The sequence below is a fragment of the Larimichthys crocea genome, chromosome XIII (genome assembly GCF_000972845.2).
Source record: "Larimichthys crocea isolate SSNF chromosome XIII, L_crocea_2.0, whole genome shotgun sequence".
In the NCBI taxonomy this organism is placed as follows: Eukaryota; Metazoa; Chordata; class Actinopteri; family Sciaenidae; genus Larimichthys; species Larimichthys crocea.
Genome location: NC_040023.1, coordinates 6,033,859 through 6,057,285, shown reverse-complemented (window position 1 = coordinate 6,057,285; position 23,427 = coordinate 6,033,859). Strand labels below are relative to the sequence as shown.

Genomic DNA, 23,427 nt, shown 5'->3' with positions numbered 1-23,427 from the left:
TTTAGGACGCATTGCGAGACTAAGAAAGGTTTCCTCAAAATGTGGTACGGTTGTAAAAATTAATCTTTTTATAATGTTACTATTCTTCTCTTTTTCTGACGTGACAGCAATATGCTTGTCCTTACACCTGGTGATATCTTGTCATATATTTCTGGTTTTATTCGTCCTTGTTTTAAGATCTCTGTCTCTGAGATGTCTGTCACCTCAGTACAATAGAGGTAAAAATATTCCTTGTGGAACAGACATAGACTATGGAACATTACTACATATCTGTCCCTTACATAAATGTATGTTTTGTTCAAATAGGACCACTACAGAAAAAAGCCTTATTGCTTATTGACACATCTATTTTAAGATTTCAATAATTAGGAGTCATGTTTCTGAGAGTCCAAGTCCAACAAAGCCTCTTTTAGCTCTGTTTTTTGTCTCCACCAGAAGCCTTAAAACCAAAACAATGAACTCAAAGAGGCTAATAGACCTCTGCAGAACTGAGGGGAACAGGTGATAATTCTCGTTACAAGTGACCCAGTACATACAGTCATTTGATCCACCCGAGATAAAATATAATTTAATGCACCTTTAACATCTCTGTAATTTAACCCTGTGCCCTTTACATTAAGTGTTATGTAAATGTTAGCAGCTACCCAGATTGCCATTATGACTTTAATACAGGTGGAAGCCTGTCAGCACAAAGAAGCAGCGTGTAGGCTTTAGAGGTATCTAATGGTGTAGTTGGTGATTGCAACCCCTTTGCCTCACCTTCTCCCTTCTAGCGCAACTGAGAAGTTACGGAGGCTGCAAAAGGCACAAAAAATAATGGCATAATGGCAATTATAAACAAATAAAAACATGCTTATCATAGTCCACACCTGCCATTTTCCATGTAAATAGAGCCCGCCTAGATCTTACATACTGGACCTTTAAATAAAGTGCATGTCCAAAAGGGGTTTTCAGCAGACCTCAAACTTTCTGGCAAAGAAATAGTCCCTATTGGAATCTGTTGACAGCATGTACTGCCGACAGGGATAGTGTTTCCAGAAACTTTATTTTATTTTTCGGAATTTGTCTTTAACTTCCCCCCTTTTTTTTTCCGTGAGAACTCTGGTGTATTTGATTAGGAGCGAAGTGTTAACTGCAGGAAACGTTGTGAGAGTTGACAGGTAGACAGATATCTGATAGCCGACAGTTTCTCTTGCTTGGAGAGCCAAATATGTGATAACAAGATGGAGTCTGGCGTGCTACTTATTCTACTCAACGTTCAGAGCCAGTTACAGCGAGCATCATGCTCGGATAAAGTTACAGGAAGTTTAGTCAGATTCCTTCTGGCATCTTTTAAGTCGGGCACGGTACTTTTTTCTTTTTCTTTTTTTTTTTTGACATTTTGTGCAGTTTTCATCCAGGACGCTGTTAAAGACGTCAGATGAGCACAGTGTAGAAGTGTAGGGGTGACTGAATGTGAAGGCTGCCTTGACTTTGGAAGATTTCTTGACTTTGGGTTGACACGGATGTAACTGTCTTCTGTTGCATATGCATGTGCTTCTGGAGGCCCATATGTCTGCACTTCGTGTTTTAACAATTCAAATCAGCCCTGTCCACACAGCAGATCTGCTGTATGAATGCTGCTTTTCCTGTTGATAGATAGATATACTAAACTAAAACAAATATGTGATATATTATAGATTAATTATTATTTACTTATTTAAAAAAATAAAGATTATAATCAACAAATTATTTGGTCCATGAAAGAGTGACACGAAGCAGCAGATATTAACATGTAAAAAGCTTGAAATTTAAGCGTGACTATTTTATGATCTATGACTAAAAATGTAGAATCTGAATTGCGGAAATATTCTTTGTAACTTCCTCCTTTGTTTTGTTCCACGTGCATCTCCGCTCCTCAGGAAAATACATGCCACTCTACAGCTGCACGGTGGAGGTTATCGCTATAGTCTTACAACTTCATCCAGAGCCTGGCAAGGACGTCAGACCCACCTGAGCTCTTTCACCGACTAATTAGGCTATAGATTTTATTCGGAACATTTATAGCTTAGATATAGTTTTTATTGCTCCCGCTCTTCTCCACAAGATTTGACAGCAGAGATGCCATGCGTCATTTGTAATTGCCTCCTAAACTGATTTCTGGGAGGAACGAGGATGTCCCGTTTGGTGAGAACAAAACCTCCATCCTTGCAGGAAGAGAAAGAGGAGCCACGTTGAATGGAAACTGCCTCCTATTTGCTTTATAGTGCACTGTATTTACTGTCCGACATTTTATTCGTGTGTCCGAATCCTGTGGGTGAAATAAAGTGCCCTTAAAATGCCCACCAGAGAGTCCAGTGTGTGAAGGCTGCATATACAAACACCATGTTTACTGGTATGAGCCATTTCTGGGAAAACCTCTGCGTTAGTCTTAAATAATCACTGATGATTAGATTCTTCTGTGAGAGCTCAGAAACACTCATTAGTGAAACAGTTATTTACAGAGCTGAGACCGGCCTTCTGTGCAGTTATTATTATTATAGCTGCATATGTGAATGCGCATGTGTTGTCTTTGAGAAGTGCCTGCACACGTGCGTGGCCATCGCTACAAAGCACACACACACTCTCTCTGTCTGTCTTTGAGTCTATTTGTGGCTCTAATTGGCACATTCACTGGGCAGTAAAAGGCTCTCCTTGCTGGCTAAAAGCCTACAGCTGTACAGCATGCTTGGTTGCATCTATCCAATAGAAGGGGCTTGCCCCTCGCACCATAGACAACAATGCCTTCGCCATGGAGACAGAAATACAACACAGAGGGGGGGAGAAAAAAAAACTATAATCCGCTGCTTAATCCTCTTGAGTCAGGATGTTACAAAAATCAGGGCCATTCTGCCACGAATTGAACTATTTTTACATCAGCGCTCTGCAGAGTGAGCGGATGAAACTCTGCGATATTGTTTGTCTTCTCAGAAGCGCTCTGACAGCTTATTCACCGCCAGTCATTCGGAAAGCTCAATCTGCACTCCCACAATCATGTGATCAAGCGATGACGATTGTTCACTTATCTGACGGTGTGCGTACGAACCTAACTTAAGCCCATCGCTATTTAATTCACAAACGGCGCGGATGAAATAGTTATTATTCTTCTCGCCGTAAACGAAGGCCAGAGCAGCGAGGTCAGAGGTCATGACAGACCTTTTTTTTTTACGATGAGGTTTATATTGGCACATAAACGGCATGGGAGTCAGCCGAGAACTTGGTTTGACCCAGAGCCTAGTGAGTGAGCTGATCACCACCTCCCTCTGGGCCAAAAACTCCAAAGGATTCCTGGCATACCACCGCTTCAATTACAGAGGCGGGGAGGAGAGAGGACATCACACCGCAGTCTGTGGCTGCATGGGAGAAAAACGGCATCGCCTGAGAAGGAATTAAACAGGCTGTCTGCAAGGAGTACATGTGCAAGAAGGTATCACTGTAATCTATTACTGTCTCCACTCAGTAATGTAAATTTACTTTCTGATTTTCTGCTGTTGTACAGATACAGATACAGTCTTCGGTCAGCGTTTAGACTCTTATCGACCAATGAAAAGATGTTTTGTTATATCGTCTATGTTGGATAGATCGAAGGGCGATAGCTTCGGATAAATAACGTTTTAAGTTTTGATTCAACGATAAGCTCCGTGATCTCTCTGAACCGAGTCAGACTGATGCACGCACATTAATATGCTGATTTCAATCTAAAATAGTGAAATAGCTCCGATCAGACCGACGTGCTGTGAGGAAACATGTAGGACAGTCTCGCTGTGGACGTAAACAGGACAAGTCGAGCCTGGGAAACACCCGCACGTTGTTCAAAATCCACGGAAATCCATTTAAAAATAAGAAACGGCTCACTGATGACTGTGTAAACAAAGATTTTAATTTCATTTTGTAGACTAGTTTCTGAGAGAGAGAGAGAGAAAAAAGAGTTTTTTCATCCTCCTGGAAAAAAAAGATTTTTGGACATACGCGGTTTGCATCGGACGCTGACGATATCTATGTGTGTATGTGCCGTTGCCTAGCAACAACTGCTTTAAGTGCGGAGAGGACAGACAAGTGCTGGCACGGCCGACGTTGGAAGGCATTTCTTGAGACCTGTCACGTCTTAAAGGAACAGTTCACAAAAAACCTACAAAAACAGAACGTCTCACACCTCTGCTGGTTTTCTGCAGCTATCCCAAATATAATTGGAGTAAATGGAATTGAGTTGGCGCTGCTCAAAAAAACATTAAAAACCTGCGCAAATAAATCTAAACATATCTGCATGGATAATTTCACACGGAGGATGTGAGATTTTTTTTTGGAAATTGAGACTCTTTTCCTGCATCGACACGTGTCTGTTTCATCTTGTTACAGACTCGTGTTCATTTTCAATGCTAACTCAAATAAATGTAAATGTATTTATGTAATTAACTCAAATATTTGCAGACGTTATTTTGTTTAATTTCGGTACTTTACACTTTACACTTTACACATAACCTGACCTCAGACCGAGGACAAAACCCAATTTGATACTTTTAAAATATATATTATTGCTAGATGCTATTATTATTATTATATAAAAGTGTAACATGAACAAACTTTTTAAATGTGGATTTTTAAGAATTGTGAGGAAGAATAAATAAACAAAAAAATGACAAAACAAAACCGGTCGACTTCCATCTTGTATCACATCGCATCGCTCAGTATCCATTTGCTTTCACACTTGACTCAAACTCATCTTTGTCTGTCTGTTTTGCAATGACGTGCTATTTATTTCCCGGTAACATACATGCAGATACGATATATCTATGAGCTGACATCGTCCGGGCAAATTTATTGGTCAAGGTTCTTTAAATTGTTCTTGTTGCCAAGCGACAGCGCTAACGACTGACCCACCTTGAAACGTCAAATCTCAAAAGACGAGGACACAAAAGTCCACAATGAGAAGCGACTGCACCTTTGAATGCAACTCCCGTATCTTTCAGGGTGGTAAACTTATTGTGCTTATACTTGTGGCCTGTATACTGAGATCTGAACCTAAAGAAGGAGCTTGTTACTGGAAACTAAAATTTATTAACAAAAAAGCATTGAAATTTCCTTCAATAGTCAGAACACTTCCTTCAGGAGAGGTAGGCAGTTCAGACAGAAATACACAGTTCGAATAAACCTTGAAGAAAACAAAGTGCTTAGTTTCCGCTGCACTCTCAAAAGGCTAAATGAAGCCAGTCGACTGCACTTCACCAGCAATTATTCTAAAAATGCCTTTTGTCTCAGCGGCACAGAGAAAAAAAAACACGGCATGTCACTCTGAGGAGGTCCTACCTTGCAGCCCTCACAAGCACTGACACCATAGTGGTATCCAGAGGACTTGTCCTGGCAAACGAAGCAGGGCTTGTAGACTCTGGGAGGGGGCGGCGGGGACGGCGGGCTGGGGACGAGCTCCTCAGAACTGGTGCTCTGCGTTTCAATGGCTGCCGGGAATGCAAACAAGAGAAGAGAGAAGATGAAGAGGCTTGTTTTCAAATGACTGAGTGATTCATTTTCACATCTGGAAGTAGAAAAGGACATTCACATTTCAAACAAGAAAACAAGGCATGATTCAAAACACTGAACCAAGTCCAAGTCAGCTCGGTGTAAATGTCAAATGTCTCCACCTATTTTACACATCAAAAATCAATGTGCTGGGATGACCATGACTTTAGTAAATGTGTGTTTTGATGCTGGTCGGTTGACTCCGTCAGAAGGTGCTCTGACCACCAGAGATATTTGTATTATCTTGTCCTGGTTCGAGCACAATCTAATTAATCTAAAACAAAATGAGATATAATGGCAATTTGGTCTTGGGAGGCTGAGTCATCTGAATTTGTTTCAGTTCTGTTGGTCAGTCATGCAGTCAGTTGGCAGGAACATTGGTTTGGTCCGGCAGGAAATCTGAGCAAACGCTGGATGGACTGCCACGACATTTCCAGGATCAGTTGTCAGATTATAGTCAGACAAACAAACAGTCGTGTTTATGGATGGCGTGCTTGTGATTTGCAGATACAAAAGCACTAACAGTACTTCAAGATAGAGGTAACACACTTAGCACACTGAGGTGAAAATGTACCAGACTTTGAATCTACGCACTATCTATGCACATAACCTATCTGCATAGAAAATGGAGAACGGCCTCTCCAGCATCTCGGCTTGATTAGATTACTTTCTTCCGTACTTCATCAGAGTAAACTCAATTACTGATGGTAAGGGACAAGCTCTTATAATTACTGGACCCTCGTCCTTGCATGGAATTCCCTGGTGGTTTAATCTAATCTTCAGCCACATTCACCCTGTGTGACTTTTTGCACATGTTAAATTCACAGCTTTGCATTCGCCAACTTCAGTGGCTCGAGGGAAGACTTAACAAGCCACATACAGGCCTGTGTGTGAATGATGGGGAAGTAAGATGACCACCAAGGTTAATTGGAGTGAGATGATTTAAGAAATCTATCGATCCATATCTGGGTTCGAGGAGGAGTTTTTGGGCGAGCGAGGAGGAGTCTCTCCGTGACTTGTGACAGCATCATCTGCTTAAAAGTTCTGCAGGCCTCCATAAAACCGACGTAATGGTGCCGAGTTAGGATGTAGAAGAGTTTGCCGGTCTGAATTTCAAGTGGTATTTATCGGAGGGTAAACAACTTCAGTAGAGGAAGTCCGACAGGCAGATCTTTGTTTTCATTGAAGTCAGGTCATCTCGTCATACCAAATGCTCCAAATGCAAATGGTTTCCCTCTGTCGCTGGCAGAGAGCAGTCAGAAGCAGCTTGCACATAAAGCAGATGTATGGTGAGACACCAAACTGGAGGGAAGCCAGTGGACTCACACACAGAAAGCCATCTGATAGTGGAGAAAGAGGGAACATAGATGCTGTTGCATTTTGTGCAACAACAAGCACAAGTTTGACTTGAGTTTCAGTACCGATACCAAAACACTACGTATTTGCCTCATGTACTATATGCGTATCTGTTGGCAAGACCACAAGTTCTTGGTTTCCTTGGGCCTCATGTAACTCAGAGGATTGGCTCCAGATGGGTTGTGCTAATACTCAAGTATCAAAAACAAAAGTTCTGTTTGTCTTCATGGGCTTTCATACGAAATAAGAATTTCAGGTTAATTTCAAAGCGTCATCATCACGAGATACGTTACTGCTGTACTCACTCTTGGAGTAATGGTTACATATATATATATCTTGGACAGCCTTCACAACATTGGGCTCAAGTCTTCACTTTGAGTAAAGTCCCACTTTGGGTAACCGAGTTTTAACCCGTCTCTAATGCTTCTTGGTTGCATTCACACCCCGCTGTTTTAATTTCAGATAGCTATTCAAATCCATCCCCGAGGCATTCAATGGATAAGAGTGAATTATGTAGAAAATTGGCAAATTATAATTTAAATCATAAACTATTTGATAAAAGAATAAGTAAACTAGGCTACAAATCTGACCAGACATGCTTCTGTCCAATATTTGAAGCGACATTAGTACCAAGAAAAGTACTAAAGTTCAATACAGAGTTAGGAGTATTATATTGTCTTGGACTAATCATTGGATTATTTTTTTTTCTTCTGAGCGTGCTTTCAGTCAACTTGGCTGAGATTCATTAGAAAGTCCGGACTGAACACTGCTCACAGTTCAAATCAAAAGATATTAAATTCACAAAACAAGAGAGAGAGAGCCAACGATAGAGAAAATCCTCCAAGTAGAAAATGCATGTTGCTCAATAAACTAATGATCTATCTATCTATCTATCTATCTATCTATCTATCTATCTATCTATCCTCGACACTGTCGCCAAGTGTTTGCTCATGGTGGGAACTGTTAAGTCTCCAAATAATATTATAAAGACGACGGTCTGCCATGATTTGGAGCTATAGAAATAAAATCGATTGAACTGCATATATAGATATAAATTTTAAGCCTGACCTATTGTTGTAAGAATATCCTCTACATGGCGCTCTCCTCCATCACTGATTCAGGATTCTTAACACTCAGATCTCTGATCTCGCAGCTCACCGTGTGTCTGGTTGTGAAGATGAAAGAAGTGCTTCATCTTCACACGGCCGCACCGCAGCTCGTCCTGCATCAAACATGTAATAAGTGAAACAACTGAGGTGATGATGAGGATGTATAACTACTGGAGCACAAAAACAATGTATATTAGCCTTCCCCAGGTGGTGCGACACACTTTAACATACATCTAGGAGGAAAAATACTTTTGCTACTGATATGCCTTCGGAGCATTTGTGACGGCTGGGTGGGTCCCACACTGAGGAGAGGCAGCGCCAACAATTCAGCCCTGCTGCCTATTTGAAACTCATGGCTGCGTCTGGGAGGCAGTGTGACCACCTGCAGACAGATGGGATGCATAAACGTAGATTCATTACACCCCTCACAGTGTGTGTGTGTGTGTGTGTGTGTGTGGAGGCGGAAAGAGAAGGGGGTGGTCAATGGGTACCTGTATGGCGGTCTATAGGCCCTATCAGGTGCAAGGGAGCCTTTTTCCATTTTCTGCGTGATTAAACTTTGAGTCGACTTTCCCTGCATGTTAACATACACAGAAAGCTCCATTAGAGGAATAAAGGCTGGTGACAGACAAGCGCGCAACGAGAGGCTTGGCTTTAAGAGCAGGCAGAGAAAAATCTGTGGCTGCCGCGGCTGCTGAACTCTTAGCCTCTGGCTGAACCTGCCGCTGGGGTCAAACAGGAAAGCACACACTCCCTGCTGGAGGCTGCAAGCAGAATGAGGGGAAAGACTAGAGAAAACAGCTCCTCTGATTGGGCAATCCACTGGGACGGAGTCTACAGACACCAGGAGGACACCGATATACAGACGGCCGATACTGGCTTTTGTTCTGCCCGTCAGTTTGAGGGATGAGCCACGGAAAACACCCACAGCTGACGGACCTATACGTGAGCTGAAAAACTCTGGAATTAGTCTGGACTGATAACATTAAGGCACGATCTGATAAACTCATCTCAGCGTCTCAATCGGATAAACGCACGGGTGTGACTTTATCAGATCGAGTCAATCATGTGCCACTACTGGTGACGCTCGCCACAGTTTCAATATCCAATAAGTCAGACAATGTAACGTTTGAATGAAGAAGCAACACAATGTTCCACTCAGGAATGAAAAATTCACGAGCAATAGAAATAAAATTACTCCCATGGCATGGCTTATTGTGGATAATGTTAGAGCTAACTTGTTCGCTATTTGGGGCGACTATTAGGCTACGTTTCGCATCACAATCATCCTGTTATTATTTTATTTCCTTCATTTTCATCATTGATCTCTCTAATTGTGACTCGTGGAGCCTTACGTCACCTCTGGCTATACTTTAAAAAGTATTTTTTGCCCAGAAGTAATCAGGATTTTGTCCGTAGGAATCATCATCTTCATGTCCAGGAGCAATTAAAGTGACCAATAAAACCTGATGTATATTTGGCGTGTCAGCAGTATTAAGACAGACTTTGAAAAATGTGAACCGACCCTACAAATGTCATAATAATCCCTCATTGGACAGAAAAACTGTGTTACAACACAGAACTTGAACCAGAAACTTGGACCAACATGGACGTCTGGCTTCTCTGTGTTTCTGCCACGTCTGATTTTGTTTCAACGCTGTCAAAATGTTCCTAAATCTCTGCAATTAACTTGATGAGTCCAATGTTATTGTTACCATTATCTAAAAACTATGGAAACAAAACCCGACTAGACACACGAAATTGGCCAAATTTTGTGAGCATCCTTGCTAAAAACGGAGTGAGAAAAACTCTTGAGAGCTTATGAACTGTAAATATTAGCGATCACACGCGAAGCGGATTTGAGATAATAATTTATCTACATAATAAAATTCATGTGTGCAAACAATCGAGCAAAAAATGAGGCAGAAATTGAGACACCCATCTCATGCAATAGAAAATATCCATTTCCAGTAAACTGTCCATGCGCTGTTGGCAGCAAACGTCAGAAAACACCCGTTCAGCCCCGAAATGAGCAGTGTGAGCCTGGACCTGAGGTAACTATTAGATAATGTCGAGATAATCCGCAAGAGCTGCAGTGTCATCTATCAGTCCTGTGCCCTTCTACATCCTCATATCCACGTCCTCCTCCGAAACCAGTGACATGTAAAACTCTCCCCACATGGTCCACATGACCAACAGATGGCAAAGAACCTGAAGCAAAGTCTGTCGCCGCACACAGGCGATTTAACACAACGATGCCACATACACACTCGGAAAATTAGGACAAAGCTACTTTTCTTGCCCGCAGATAATGGAAGGGGAAAAAAAGGTGCACTTAAAAAATCCTACGCTTCATTTTAATTTAAATAAATAAAATTAAAAATCAATTGAAAGCAAGAACCGTAAATCAACGAGATTGAATTAAACCTGACAAATTGCAAAAGATCCCCCAGAAACAGGGACGAGGAGAAAAGAGGAGGGGAGGGGGGGGGAGAGAGAAAGAGAGGCATTTCCTGAAGCTCCTCCGGGTATTTGTGTGTTTGGTTTGCGTTAAGGAGAAAGCTGTGGTGATTTGGGTGTGGAGTGTTGGGCATAGCCTGGGAGGATTAGAGGAATATTATTCCCAGTCGGTGGAACCATCCCTCCTCCTCCTCCTCCACCACTCAGCTGACGCTCCATCCAGTCTGGAAGTGTTTTTCCTCCAGGTTTTCTCTGCAGGAGCGCGGAGCGCATAGCTCACATACAGCAGGCCCAGTCAGAGGAAATGGTCAAAGTTCGCCCAAAGTACACCAAATTAGAAGCAGCTTTTGTGCTGCTCTCCTTTACAGAGAGGGATATTTTAGACGAGCTTTAAACATCCAAGAGAAAAAAGAAAATAACGAGAGCGAGAGCAGTCATTTGACTTCATGCCTGGTGGAAGAGGAGAGGATCTGCTTTTCATCAGGGAATTCATCATTTGAAAGGGAAAGAACGTGTGACTTGTGTCTTACACGGTCTTATTAGGTAACTAGTGACCAGGGATTCCCTGGCAGTCATGTGACCAACACCACCCACCCTCCATCCCTCTCTTTCTCTCTCAACCCTCCTTCTTTTGACCCCCTCTATGACCTCGCGGCGACCTCGGGGTGACAGCAGCGCCGAGGTCAGACTACGCATTGACGGGAAGCAGCAGTGCCCCCGAACACAACAGGTGCAAAGCCACTTCAAAGCTTTCATAAAAAAGTGAACCCGGGGAAAAAGTTAAGAGCTGCCGCAAACGCACAACGACGAGGGAGGAAAAGCTCAGGGAGGGAGCGTCTGAGGGGGAAAGAAATAAGATGGTTGAAATGCGAGAGGTTTTCTTTTTAATCCACAGGAATTCACGGCCTTAGAAGCACAGCGGCGGTATGATTTTATTCTCCCCCTGCCAGCACATGTAGATGTAACTGGATTCTGGTGTCGGCTCTATTAGGGGGAGAAAAAAAAAGAAGTAAAACTGGAAGCTCTGGGATGGGTGTGGCGAATAAGTGGGAAAAAATCCAATTCAGCAATGAGAATATTTCAGCTGAGGGACACAGCAAAAAAAATGCTCTGAGAGAACTGTGAGTTCTTTTCAGGTACAAAAATACAGAGAATCACTTTGCATTTAATTTAATATGGGGACAAAAATCTGTTTTATGTTTGCTGATATTACTTTTTAAATAAAAACAATAATTCCTGCTGTTATTCACAGTCTTAAAACTGGATAATTTTATGTGGAAATAGCAATTATAACAAACATATTAATTTAGATTTAACATCTTTTTGCCTGCATGGACACCCACAACGAGAATGAGTTTATTAAATCTGAGGTTTGTACATTTGTGGGAGTTTTAATTTTTCTTAAACATTTAAAGTTAATGTAAAAAAAAAAAAACAGGTCAATTTAAGGGTTAAAAACAGCTGAAATCGAGCCCAAAATGTTCCAGTATTCTCTGTCGCCGTCTTACATTCATGATTATGTCGTAATAATTTAATTTGAGCATTGTTTACGTGCACTGCCCCTTTAACAATACAGATATAAATATAGGGAACTATACCAAAAAATAATAATAATACATTAATGAGGGTTTGTATGAATGATTGAGCCCGTTTTGAAGTTTCTAAAGGATGTTTTGTCACCTCTGCTCGCTATAAAAACTAAACTAGGTTTGGGTTGTTATTAGCAACAAGCTATTCTATTCATAGAAAAATATGACACTCAGCTGTGACTTTAGGTGCTTAATGACAGCACAGACTGTGGCAAAGAGGACAATATTCAGCAGGTTTTCTGCAGCTGAAGACAAACACGACCTACCATCACATAGTGCACCTCACTGATGAATAATATCAACTATTAAAATAATTGTTTTTGGTGCCAAATAAGCATGATCAAGAGTTAGTGTATTAAAATCTGTCATTTTAATATCTACATTAAGACAATTAGAAGATCAGCCTGTGACCTTAAAAAATAGAGCGGGCATTAAAGGACACGTCTCAGCAGAACGTGTCCATGTACGCACGTCTTTCCAGGTCTCTGATTAAAGTGGAAACTTCTCAGACCTCTGCTCTCCTTCTCTGTCCTCTCAACCGGTCTGCGTCACGTCTGCTTATTGTCCCCACCATTCACTTTCTACACAGCGGCGTGCTCCTCATATCTGTTTAAATCGAGGCTTAAAACTTTATTCACTTTATTCAAACTGTTCCAGTTTATCGTTTCTAAGGAGTACACAAACACTATAATACATTTGCATGCAGATATAAGAGTTTATTGAAATATTTACTACTAGAACTATAACTCCACCGCACATAAGCGGAGGCTGCAGTATAAACTAGATAATGACACTATAGTAGAAGGAGGTTGGAATAATATAAAATCTTTATAGAAGAAATTAGAATTGCTGACATAATCTGTACATTAAAATAACACTTGAAAATGTCATGATTTGTGTCCTATTTTATTCAATTATAGCTTCAACTTCTCTGCTATTTACTCGTATTAAATCCTATTTATGCGCATCTTTTCATATCGCCTTTCATGCCTTTGCATAAAGCACTTTGTTGGGGAGCGATGCTGCACAAATGAACTCGCTTTTGTGTTTTTGTTTCATGAGGGAGGAAGAAGCCTCTGAAACATCATAAGAAATAATAATAAAAAATATATAATTTAGAGTTAAGCAGCTTGCAAAACACGAGTCATGAAATGAAGAAATTAAACATGAAAAGCTGCTTTTTTTTTTTTTTTTTTTGCTGTGGTCGAGCAGAAGCCTGTAGCAGACATGGTATTTGATATTTATTAAAAGGCCAGCATCACTGCAGATAAACAGTATCAGTGTAACCCTGGCGGGACCCTAACACTGTCCTAATCATGTCGATTAAACATGCCTGGCATCAGAGAGAGTTCTCCTTTCATTTCACTCTTGTACATCGCTTTTTATTTCCCCCCATCCGCCTTTCATTTCACACGCCCACTAAATTAGCTTAGTGTGCAAGCTGTGCTAATGGCCTTTCATGTCCATATCAGAGGCGCTTCAGCCTTGAAGACAAAAAAGGCCCCAATTATCCCATAACACACCTCAGCTGGACAAAACATATCACGCTGGAACATCGCACTCTGTCTTTTTGAGTCACAATAGCAGCGGTGTTTATGGGCAATCACATTTCCACTTATGTGTCTGATAGTTTTTAGATTTGTTTCGATGACACGAAAAAAGACTCGATGCTCTCGACGTGAAATTCATTTGCGTCTTTTATATCGGCGTACTCGAGCCCATTTTAGCTGCGTAAAGAAGGTCCTTGATCATTCCTAATTAACATCCAAACTGGAAGAGGAAGTGCATTAATGGTCGGCTCGTCGTCAATGCGGCTAATTAACACCCAGGAGGTTTCCATTATCCCGAACAAATAAATTAATAAACCAACATTTCAATGACCCTGCGAGAGGCTTTCTCAAATCAAAGTCTTATTCAAACAGTGTCTTATTCAGAACGGGGAAAGGGCAGCGGCGTCCCGTCTGACAGCACAAAAGGCCAACGTGCAAAGCTTTGCTGGCCGGAGACGAATCCATCGTGAGAAAACATAAAAAGAGAAATCATCTGTATGTTCTTTTGTCTCTTTTAGCGCCTCATTAGTCGTGTCTTAAAAGGCCACCATGAGCATTTGTGTCTATAAAGGCCACTCCACTGTCAAAACACATCAGCGCGCTGCTGCTATCATTGGATGGAAAGCGACTTTAAGTCGATCACAGCGGACAAATGCAAGGGTCGTAGCCGCCAACGAGGTCAGTCATCTTTATGGCAACCTGTGGGCGTTTGCTGCCACTCTCAAGACATCCTACGATTCAACATGCATGCATTAGGGGTTCATCTCAGTGTTTATGGAGTTAAGTTATGTTTCTCCACCAGTGCGCTGCTCTTGGCAGTGCGGTGGTTGACATTTTGACCTTTACATGAACACACAAAAAAAAGAAGAAAGAAAAACGGTGATGGAGGGACTTGATCTTGACCACGAGAGCAGCCACAGCAACAGCTTTTCAAGGTCTGCCCCACACTTTTAACAAGCTACTCTCTCGACCCAGTCTGCTTTTACACACAGAGTTATGTTTTATTAATTTAATTTCTTCAAGTAGACTTTTGAGGATTTAAAAGAAACTTTGGGTTATACTGACAAACACAGGCGTGATTAAAGATATTGTTAAAGGACGTTTTGCCTTAAAATTTCACTGCTTCTACTTTGAAAAAAAAAACACAGTTAGGGATGTTATGAGAAATTCATAATGAACGCGGCAATGAGCTGATTTTACGAGTGAGGAGAGAGCTGCACGTACACTTTCACATGAAGAATTTGAAACGGCAGATAAGAATATAGTTTAACACTCGATTGAATAATTAAACCGGAAATAAAAATTTAAAAGAAATTAAAAAAAAAGAGCTTGTTTGTGTTGTTTAGTCCAACTTTTCCGAGGAGGTGGAGAGGTGAGTATGTTTGTCTCTAACTGCACGTCAGAAAAAAATGTGATGGTAATAGAGAATAAGTATTACATATAAGTTTTTCTTTAGTTTGAACAATACAGATGCATTAATGAGCTCTGGTTGTGCACATGACATATATATATAAACTTTTAAAGAATAAACTTATTTTCATGCACATCTTCAACACTGATATGATTACATGATTGCTCACAGCAATTTTCTTAATTAAATAAGCAAAACCTGCATTAAATTTGATGGCTCCGGCTTCCTACGTGAAGTTTATCCAGCTCTCTTAGTCACAAACAAACACTAATAAACTGAATAGATTTAATTTACGGATATTTCAAGATGCAACCTTGCACTCGGGGAGTTTGTGACCGACATTTTTTTTCCACACAATCTTCTGACATTTTAGAGATTAAAACATTAATACAGAGGGAAATATTCAGGGTGATGAATTTTGGAAAATGATGCAGTTGCAGTTTTTTTTTTTTTCTGTCATCATCTAATTTATTTATTTATTTGCATTTCAGACACAAACCAAACTGAAAGTGTAAGCACACACACACAGAAGAGTTGAGACAGCTCTGGTTAAAAAGGTGGCAGCTGTCTTTTTTTGGGTGCACTTTCCCTTCACTGGTAAGAGCCTCCTTTGACTGAGTGCCCTTGAGCAAACACTTCCTGAGGAATGACAGCTGGAGGCTGGTCATTATCAGATGAGGATAAATCACGGAGGTAGCAGCGGGGTGACAGAGAAAAACAAACACTTGACAAGTGTCTCAGTGGATGAAAGTGATCCAGATCTGTCACATATTTTACAATCAGTGCAGAATAATCCTAATTTCACATCAGGGTATCAAATGACAGATGCCTTTTCTTTGCTCTTATTATAATAATTATGATTATCCTCATATGAAGCCCTTCACTGCCTTGTGAGAACATTAATTTGGATGTCTCCTCGACACACACACACACACACACACAAAAGAAAAAATATCCATCTATCAGGGTTTGGTCAATTCAAAACGCGCAGGGCTGACATGTTCCGATAACAGCCCGCTAATCTTGTTGAAAAGTCCGCGGGGTCATTTATCTAAATCAGTGTCAGAGAGCGCAGGTCGCAGCTCGTCAGGCCGGCCCCTCCTGTCATGTGCGGCCGGGGGAGGAGGTGTGGAAACGCCGCCCGTGTTTACTCACTGCATTCCTCCAGCCTGCTGCTTCTTCTGAACTGAACTGATCTGAGACAAGCCATACATCAGCAGGTTCGGGGGCTGTTTCCACTGCTGAGAATTTACGAGTGCGCACGGTAGAAAGTGAAATATGACGTTATTTTATTTTAGTTTTTTAACTGAATCCAACATCAGAAAACAACTTCTTTTAAACTGACAAATTTGTATCATTTAATCACCCTAAATATTGTTTCCATGATGCTTCCATGCGCCCTGTCTCCAAGAGTTTTCCCTAACTTGTCCTGTCATCAGCTCTACAATAATCACCAGAACTGGAGGCCCCCCTTTCTATGGCAACTTGTTGTGAATCATGTGGATTGAAGCCTGCACTGGCTTCTCCCCATCATCATTTAGAGCTCGCCCCTCCACAGCTCTGAGTGAGGTAATAACCACAACAGCAGCAGCAGCAGCAGCAGCAGCAGCAATAATAACAGATGATGAGAAGTTGGACCTACAGTGTGCGCTCCGGCGGTGTTGCCACTCTCTGTGCGCCAGTCCGCTGATGCAGGCTTTCAGAGCCTTCTCCTGCAGCATGCAGGAGGACGGGCTGGACGTGTAGAAATCCAGCATCTGCCCGGGACTCACGGCCAGCACGTCCATGCAGTCAAACATGATGACGGGCGCGTCGCTCAACTAGTCTTGTGCGTTATGGATAAAAAATCACCGGCATAAGCGCACACAACTCCATCAAACTTCCCCTCCTCCTCCTCCTCCACCTCCTCCTCCTCCTCTTCTTCGTTCTTCTTCTTCTTCTTGGCACGGCAGATTTCGCTCCTCTTCTTCTCCTTCGTCCCACACCGGAATCATGAATTATTTCGGACCAAAATGCTCCACCGCTTCTTCTAAATGCTCATTTGACATTTCCCCGCACCGTGTCCGGTCAGCGCGCTGCCGCGGACGTCTGATCGGGACTCCTCCATAACAATAATAATAATCTCCCGACGTGTTTCCCCCCCCCTCTCTCTCTCTTTGAATCAGCCCGTCCCGGTTACCGACACCAGAGAAAGCAGCGGCAGAAGCCCGCCTGAACTGGAGGATCTTTCTTTTTTCTATTATCTAAAAAAAATAACACGGACGGCGTTTTTAAAAAGCACGCCTTCTGCTCTCCGATGACGAATGGGTTATCCGTCCCCCCGTGCAGCTCATTTCCAACTAGTTTTGCCACAGAGAATGAAAGATTGAATTGCCTAATATATGCGAGTGAACTTTGTATGAACCCATCCGAGGCTGCTGACCTTCAAATGACCCAGGCAGGCTGACATCACTGCAGCTCCGCAGCGCGGAACAAGGCGGAGAGAAGAAACGCAGGGGGAAATTATAAAGATCTGTTTTTTTTTTCTTTTTTGCTCTTGGAAAGAAACAAAACATGATGGTGCCTAAAAATTTAAACGAGTTTTTTTTTTTAAGTATTTCTACAGCTCCAACTGTCTGCGCTCTGAGGGTTTTTTTGTTTTTACGCACGGTGACAGGAAAAGACATTCCTACAGAGACAAATGAGCATGCACAGCACCGATATTACTGATTTATGCATTTATATAAAAGAGAAACAATTTATTGACGCGGAAGAAAGATGGAAATCTAATCTCTTTACTGTTGCCAAACTGCAGCACAGGCTGACTGGCGTGTTGTTGTCTGGTCAGCTGTGATCAATCATGAGGTCAGAGAGGTGTCACTTTAATGGGAACATTATTTATGAATGTTACTTACTGATGGAAACTTTTATTTTTGACATTTCTGGAGCTTCCTGTTTGGCTTTTGCTCTTCAGTGAATTTAATAAATCGATCAGTCAATAAATGCAAGCTGATTTGGATCTGCATATCACACCACACCAAACAACATACAAGACAAATGTGTTAACTGCTTATTTAATATACATTTTCATTATTATATTTATTATATTAATATATTATGAATTATGCTGGAGGGCTTTATATAAAAACTAAGCAGCTGAGTTGCAGAGTTACAGATAAAATTAGAATTAGTGGGTTAGCTTGGAGTTACTCACGAGGAATATTAATAGTAATCATAACAATAATAATAATAATAACAATGAGAAAAAGAAGAAGAAAAAAAAGAAGTAGGAGGAAAAATAGAAGTGAAGTATGTAATACAACATGAGATTGTTGCAATCACCGAAAATACTCTGAATATGAAATTTTTCATTATGGTTTATCTTCTTTAAATATTAAATACTTTGATACTAAATAATGAATTGCACATTTACTCCAATACGATCCTCAAGTTCAGTTTTAGATGTCTGTAAAACTTGATTTGCATTTTTTTTACTCCACAACATTTCAAAAAGAAATATTCTCTCTTTGAGGTGAGAACTTTTTCAGCCATCGCCCCGTGATTGCAAAAGCAAAAGTACATTCAGCAGATTATACGTCTGTACCCTGAGTGTTTCCTCACTTTTGAATCTGATCTGAATACACCACTGTTATTGTTTGTACAATGATCACATTCGGTACTCATGACAACACTCTCCTGAGGTACCACAGTGTAGTTTGTTTGGTGTAACAGACCACAGACTGAAGTAAAGACAAACGGTACACGGGGGAATGATGAGCTGACTCATTTTCTCTATGTGCAGTCCGCTCCTTCAACAGTTTGAAAACATATTTTTACTACTTAACCACTAATGGCTGAAAAACGTTTCACCATATTTTGGGTTATGGTCTAAAATCTAAAAATGTCACCTCGTCTTTGTTTTGGACTTTTCTATCCTTAGGTTACACGATGTCACGTGTGGGCCTTGAGGTCCTCGGCAGTATTAGTTGTTTGGCTTTGGTTGAGAACAGTAGGTGCCAGTCTGTCTCAACAGTGTGGTGGCCAGGGTTGAAGAGACCTATTGCTGCCTTCTTAGACATAATAGATAGCTTGTCGTTGACGTTCCAATCTGTGTAAACAGACATCTGTGTCTCCAGACTAGAATATGTTGAAATTAACACCTGCAAGAATAAAAACATTTTCTTTGACTAATTCTGGGCGTGTAGTATTTGTGGTGTTATCTTGGGGTTTAAAGTCGATCCACCATCACGAGTTTGTCAGAGACCGACTGAGGCACTTCTGATGAACTTTGAGAGTGTCTCTAATTCTCCTTGATCAAGCCTCAATAAATAATACATAAGACATCAGAGGCTGCTGAACACTTTCTTCCTTCCTGACCTCACCACTGACCTTTGACTTCAGCAATTTCTCCACAACAGTCTTCGGTATGAATGTACATGTAAGATGTAAACATGAAGTTCAGGCAACAACCTCTAATTTTTTATAACGTCTATGATTTAGCTGTGATTCAGTCAGGCGTCACTGTTTCTTTATACTACAAATATCATAATCAGTAATATTAATCAACTCTACTGTAATCATTAAAAGGTTCATCATTTCTCACATTCAGAAACATCTGAAACTTTTAGTCACAAGTTCAGTTTTGTAACTTGAAATAATTTAACTAATTCTAATAGGTTGTTTAGAAGCATTGTTAGTTCATTAAGATATTCATTATTGTTTTTTAATTGGGTTAAAATGATCTTGAAAGTCTTTTTATGAACAGGTGGTCTTGTTTCTTGTCTTTTATGCACATGTCTCAGATCAAAATTAAAACAATTTAAACTATGATGAAAACTCCCTGCACTCTTTCTATAGAAGCACTGATGAAACATGAAAAACAGAACTGAAAATCAACTGACAGGACAAATAATGTAAATAATATTAATCAGTATACAGCGTTGACCTGCTCTGTATGGAAAACGTCATGAGAAGACTTCTGTCATGCTTTATAAATAAAAATGGAGCTGGAGAGATTTGAGTTCTTTTAACTATGAGTAAATAAACAGAAGCGACAATTAAAAGTTGTTGCCTTGAAATGTGAAGTTTTGTCAGTTTTTTTACAGAATCATTTATCTTCAAAAATTTTTGCATTTATGCACTTTATGTTTTCAGAGTCCACATGGTGCTTTGTATTTAGGCTGAATGTTTACATGCAGCAGCAACATCTCAAGTGCAAATCTCCTGTGCTTCACGATAATAAGTTGGGAAACTTCCTGACTTGTCGGCGCTGCACACTGATTTGCAACAGCGTGAGTTGTTAATGACGCATTATTTAGAAAACTCCATGAAGTGAAAGTCAGCAGAATCACATACACAAACAGCAGCTCTGCCATTTCATCATTTATTCTTTTCTTGAGCGAAGTAATGGCTGATTCACCGACTCATGACTCACATTATGATGCATAACAATTAAACAGAGTAGCAAAGATCAGTTTTTCTAATATAATCATCAGAAAATTATATGAATATATCATATTAATCATTATCATTAACTGCTCGACCGCACATTCAACCTCCTACACACTATGGACATTATATTATTACATGCTCTGATTATACTAATTACTATGCCCTCATAATGTATTTTATGCCAATGTGGAGCCATATATTAACTTACGATGACCAGGTGAATTATATTGACTCGCATTTTTAAATGCAAAGGAGTATCTAGTATGACAGTATGATATATATATATATATATATATATATAGTCCATAAGTCAAAAATATATGCAAATAAGGTAACCGTCTGAATTTTGACAACATGCATTACAGAAAATATGAATCTTTTACCGAAATATCAGCTATCAGTTTGTGAAATCTGCTGTCAGACCTGTCTAATTCTGCCTTTCGGAAGTGTTAAACCTCCTCTAACGCCTTTATTACTATGACTTTAGGTCTACACATGACTGTCAGCTGGGGACAAGAATACTTGTATTTAAAAAACTGGTTGAAATTATAGGTGTAGATAGAAATTCACCTGTCAAGGCTACATCCACGGCTGGATTAATCCTCCAGGGGACCCCGAGGCAAAAAAAAAAAGAGCTGTATCGGCCAATTTCTCTTTTTTTACAGTTTTTATAAATCCACCATGACTCATGTGGTCTAAATCAGAGAAAATATTTGTTCTGAACTTCTTCATAGAGTTTGTTAAAGTGGTAAAACAACATCAAAATGTTTTTAAAAACTTTTTATGATACTTTGTGTAGCATAACATCAGCATCGTTTATTTAGGCTTCTCTTCAATGGGGATATTTTGTATAATATTTTTCTGGGATGTGCTGATTGAACACCCCAGGACTGAATTATGCTAGATGTATGAGATTAAACACATTTTTATACTGTTTTGTTTTTGTTAAACGTCTCTCAGATTACCTTTTATCAGAAACTGAACTAGTTTTACACACTGTTCTTCACAAAAGAGTGCCATATTAAACTTTACTTCCTGCATTCAAGGCTATGTAATGTGATATATTAATGCAAACTAGCATCTACAGCCAAACTAGCAGCTCTGTGAGACTGAAACTCTGGCACAAAAGGGGGGAAATTCCAACTCTCTCATTTGATATTTCCTTGTTCCTCAGTTGAAACCGGAAGTTGTTCTGGTCTGGCTTTTTTTTTTTTTGCAGGCCAGAAGGACGTTAGTACCTCTTGTGGTGGCAACCTGAAAACTTCAGGATGGACACCAGCATTGAAGGAAGCCATCAAGCTGAAGAAGGGGGCCTTTATAGGGCTGTTGGCCCAGGGGTCTCCTGAAGCAGCACGAGAAGGACTTTGAAAGCCTCAAGGATGTTTTGACAAATAGTTAGACGACTCAGGCTGGCTTCAGCAAGGGATTACAACTGCTGACCGTGGTAATAATGTCTAACAGTGGAGCGAGCACTTTGAGAAACTCCTGAACCAACAAAGGTGGCAGACTTTTAAAATCAGTTTCTCAGTTGAAAAACAGTAGTGGTGGATGAGATTCACCCTCAGATGCTAAAGGCTTTCAAGTTGGAGGTTGGATACAGTGCTTGCAGAACAGTAGACCAACATGGTGGTGGAGGGCTTTCTCAGGAGGAGCAAACGTCTTGGTTGTGGAAGGCCAGTAGGGGTCGTCGAGTTTTACTCATCCCGTCGATATGCATTCCCAAGTTTTGCTGGAGGTACTTCAAGAGAATGTGGTACCAGGCCATTGCTAGGAACAGCCCTGGGATAGTTTGCAATCCAATGTGAAGTGGTTGGGATGAGAGTCAACACCTCCAGGACATGATTCTCTGCCAGAAAATTATAGATTTCCCCCTCCAGGGTTGGGAGTGAGGCGCTGCCCCAAGTAAAGGTGTTAAAGTACCTTGGGGTCTTGTTCATGAGTGGGAGTAAAATGCGAGTTTGAGATTGGTGCTGTACAAAACTGCTATGGTGACGAGGGAGTTGAGCTAGAAGGCAAAGAGTTTTATTTACCTGTCAGTTGTTCCAACATTATCTATGGTATTGAACTTTGGGTAGTGGTTGAATGAATGGATGAAACAATCTGATTTTACAGATTGTACATGCTTTACAGCAAGTTGTAGTCCATTATTTTTGCCATCCAGTCTGCAACGCAGTTTATATGTTTTATATATGTTACGTTATGTTTATATGTTTTCTAAAAACCCCACTGTACACTACCTGCTCTTCACCAAACAACCTGCAAATAGCTGGTGAACTAAGTGGACCATAGAGGTGCTGGTTGAGTTGAGGAGTGGGTGGAGACCAAAAATGGAGTTAAAAGAGAGTAAACATGGCACATAGCTGTCTAAGCAACTGTTTGCTAACAACTTCGACATATTGAGTAGTGTTCACAACCTGTCCAGAAAGTCAATATTTGTATGTTTATGGGGCTTTACTTTAAATTGCAGGTGATATGGAATAGTGGAAAATATTGTTTTTTGAGTGGCAAAGATAAGCCCCTTCAGATATACTATGTCAATTTAAAGGGGGGTTCCAGTATTCACAGTTTCAGTCCAAAAATAACAGATTCACAAGAAACCTTGTCAAAAAATTCATGTATGGAGATAGGATGATAGATGACGGTGAGAGAGTTCGTCTCATACACACTAAACCCAGTATAGAGTAGACATAGAGCAGTCAGAGTTGTCAGTGTTCTGAGAGCCAGGTGCACACTAACAGTTGTGATAGTGTTTGATGGAGTAAAGAAGGCAGTTTGAGAGGGAGAGGCAGTCTGAGCGCTGCACAGCACACTGATCCCCACAGAGCTCATGAATATTGCAGAGAGCCTACAGCAGAGCTGAAACAGGAACCCCTGGACCCCCCCTCCGACACACACCAGCTGACCCCCTGCAGTTCAGCCGGTGTAACAGTAACCCCCGGACTCACCCACCCACACCCACATCCACACACACACAACCCCGGTCAGTGCAG

At 40.8% G+C, this 23,427-nt stretch overlaps 1 protein-coding gene across 3 annotated transcripts in view; it reads right to left on the bottom strand.

The window, feature by feature from the left end:
* Positions 1-23,427, bottom strand: part of LOC104931638 (retinoic acid receptor beta) — a 171,054-nt gene that overhangs the window by 48,410 nt on the left and 99,217 nt on the right. For 2 of the 3 annotated variants that reach the window (XM_027286249.1, XM_027286248.1), the window contains exon 3: positions 5,323-5,471. In XM_027286249.1, coding sequence (XP_027142050.1) covers positions 5,323-5,471 — 149 coding nt within the window. Of the gene's footprint in view, positions 1-5,322; positions 5,472-16,649; positions 18,012-23,427 lie in introns of those variants that run through there. The other variant, XM_019261614.2, reaches the window with a different exon arrangement.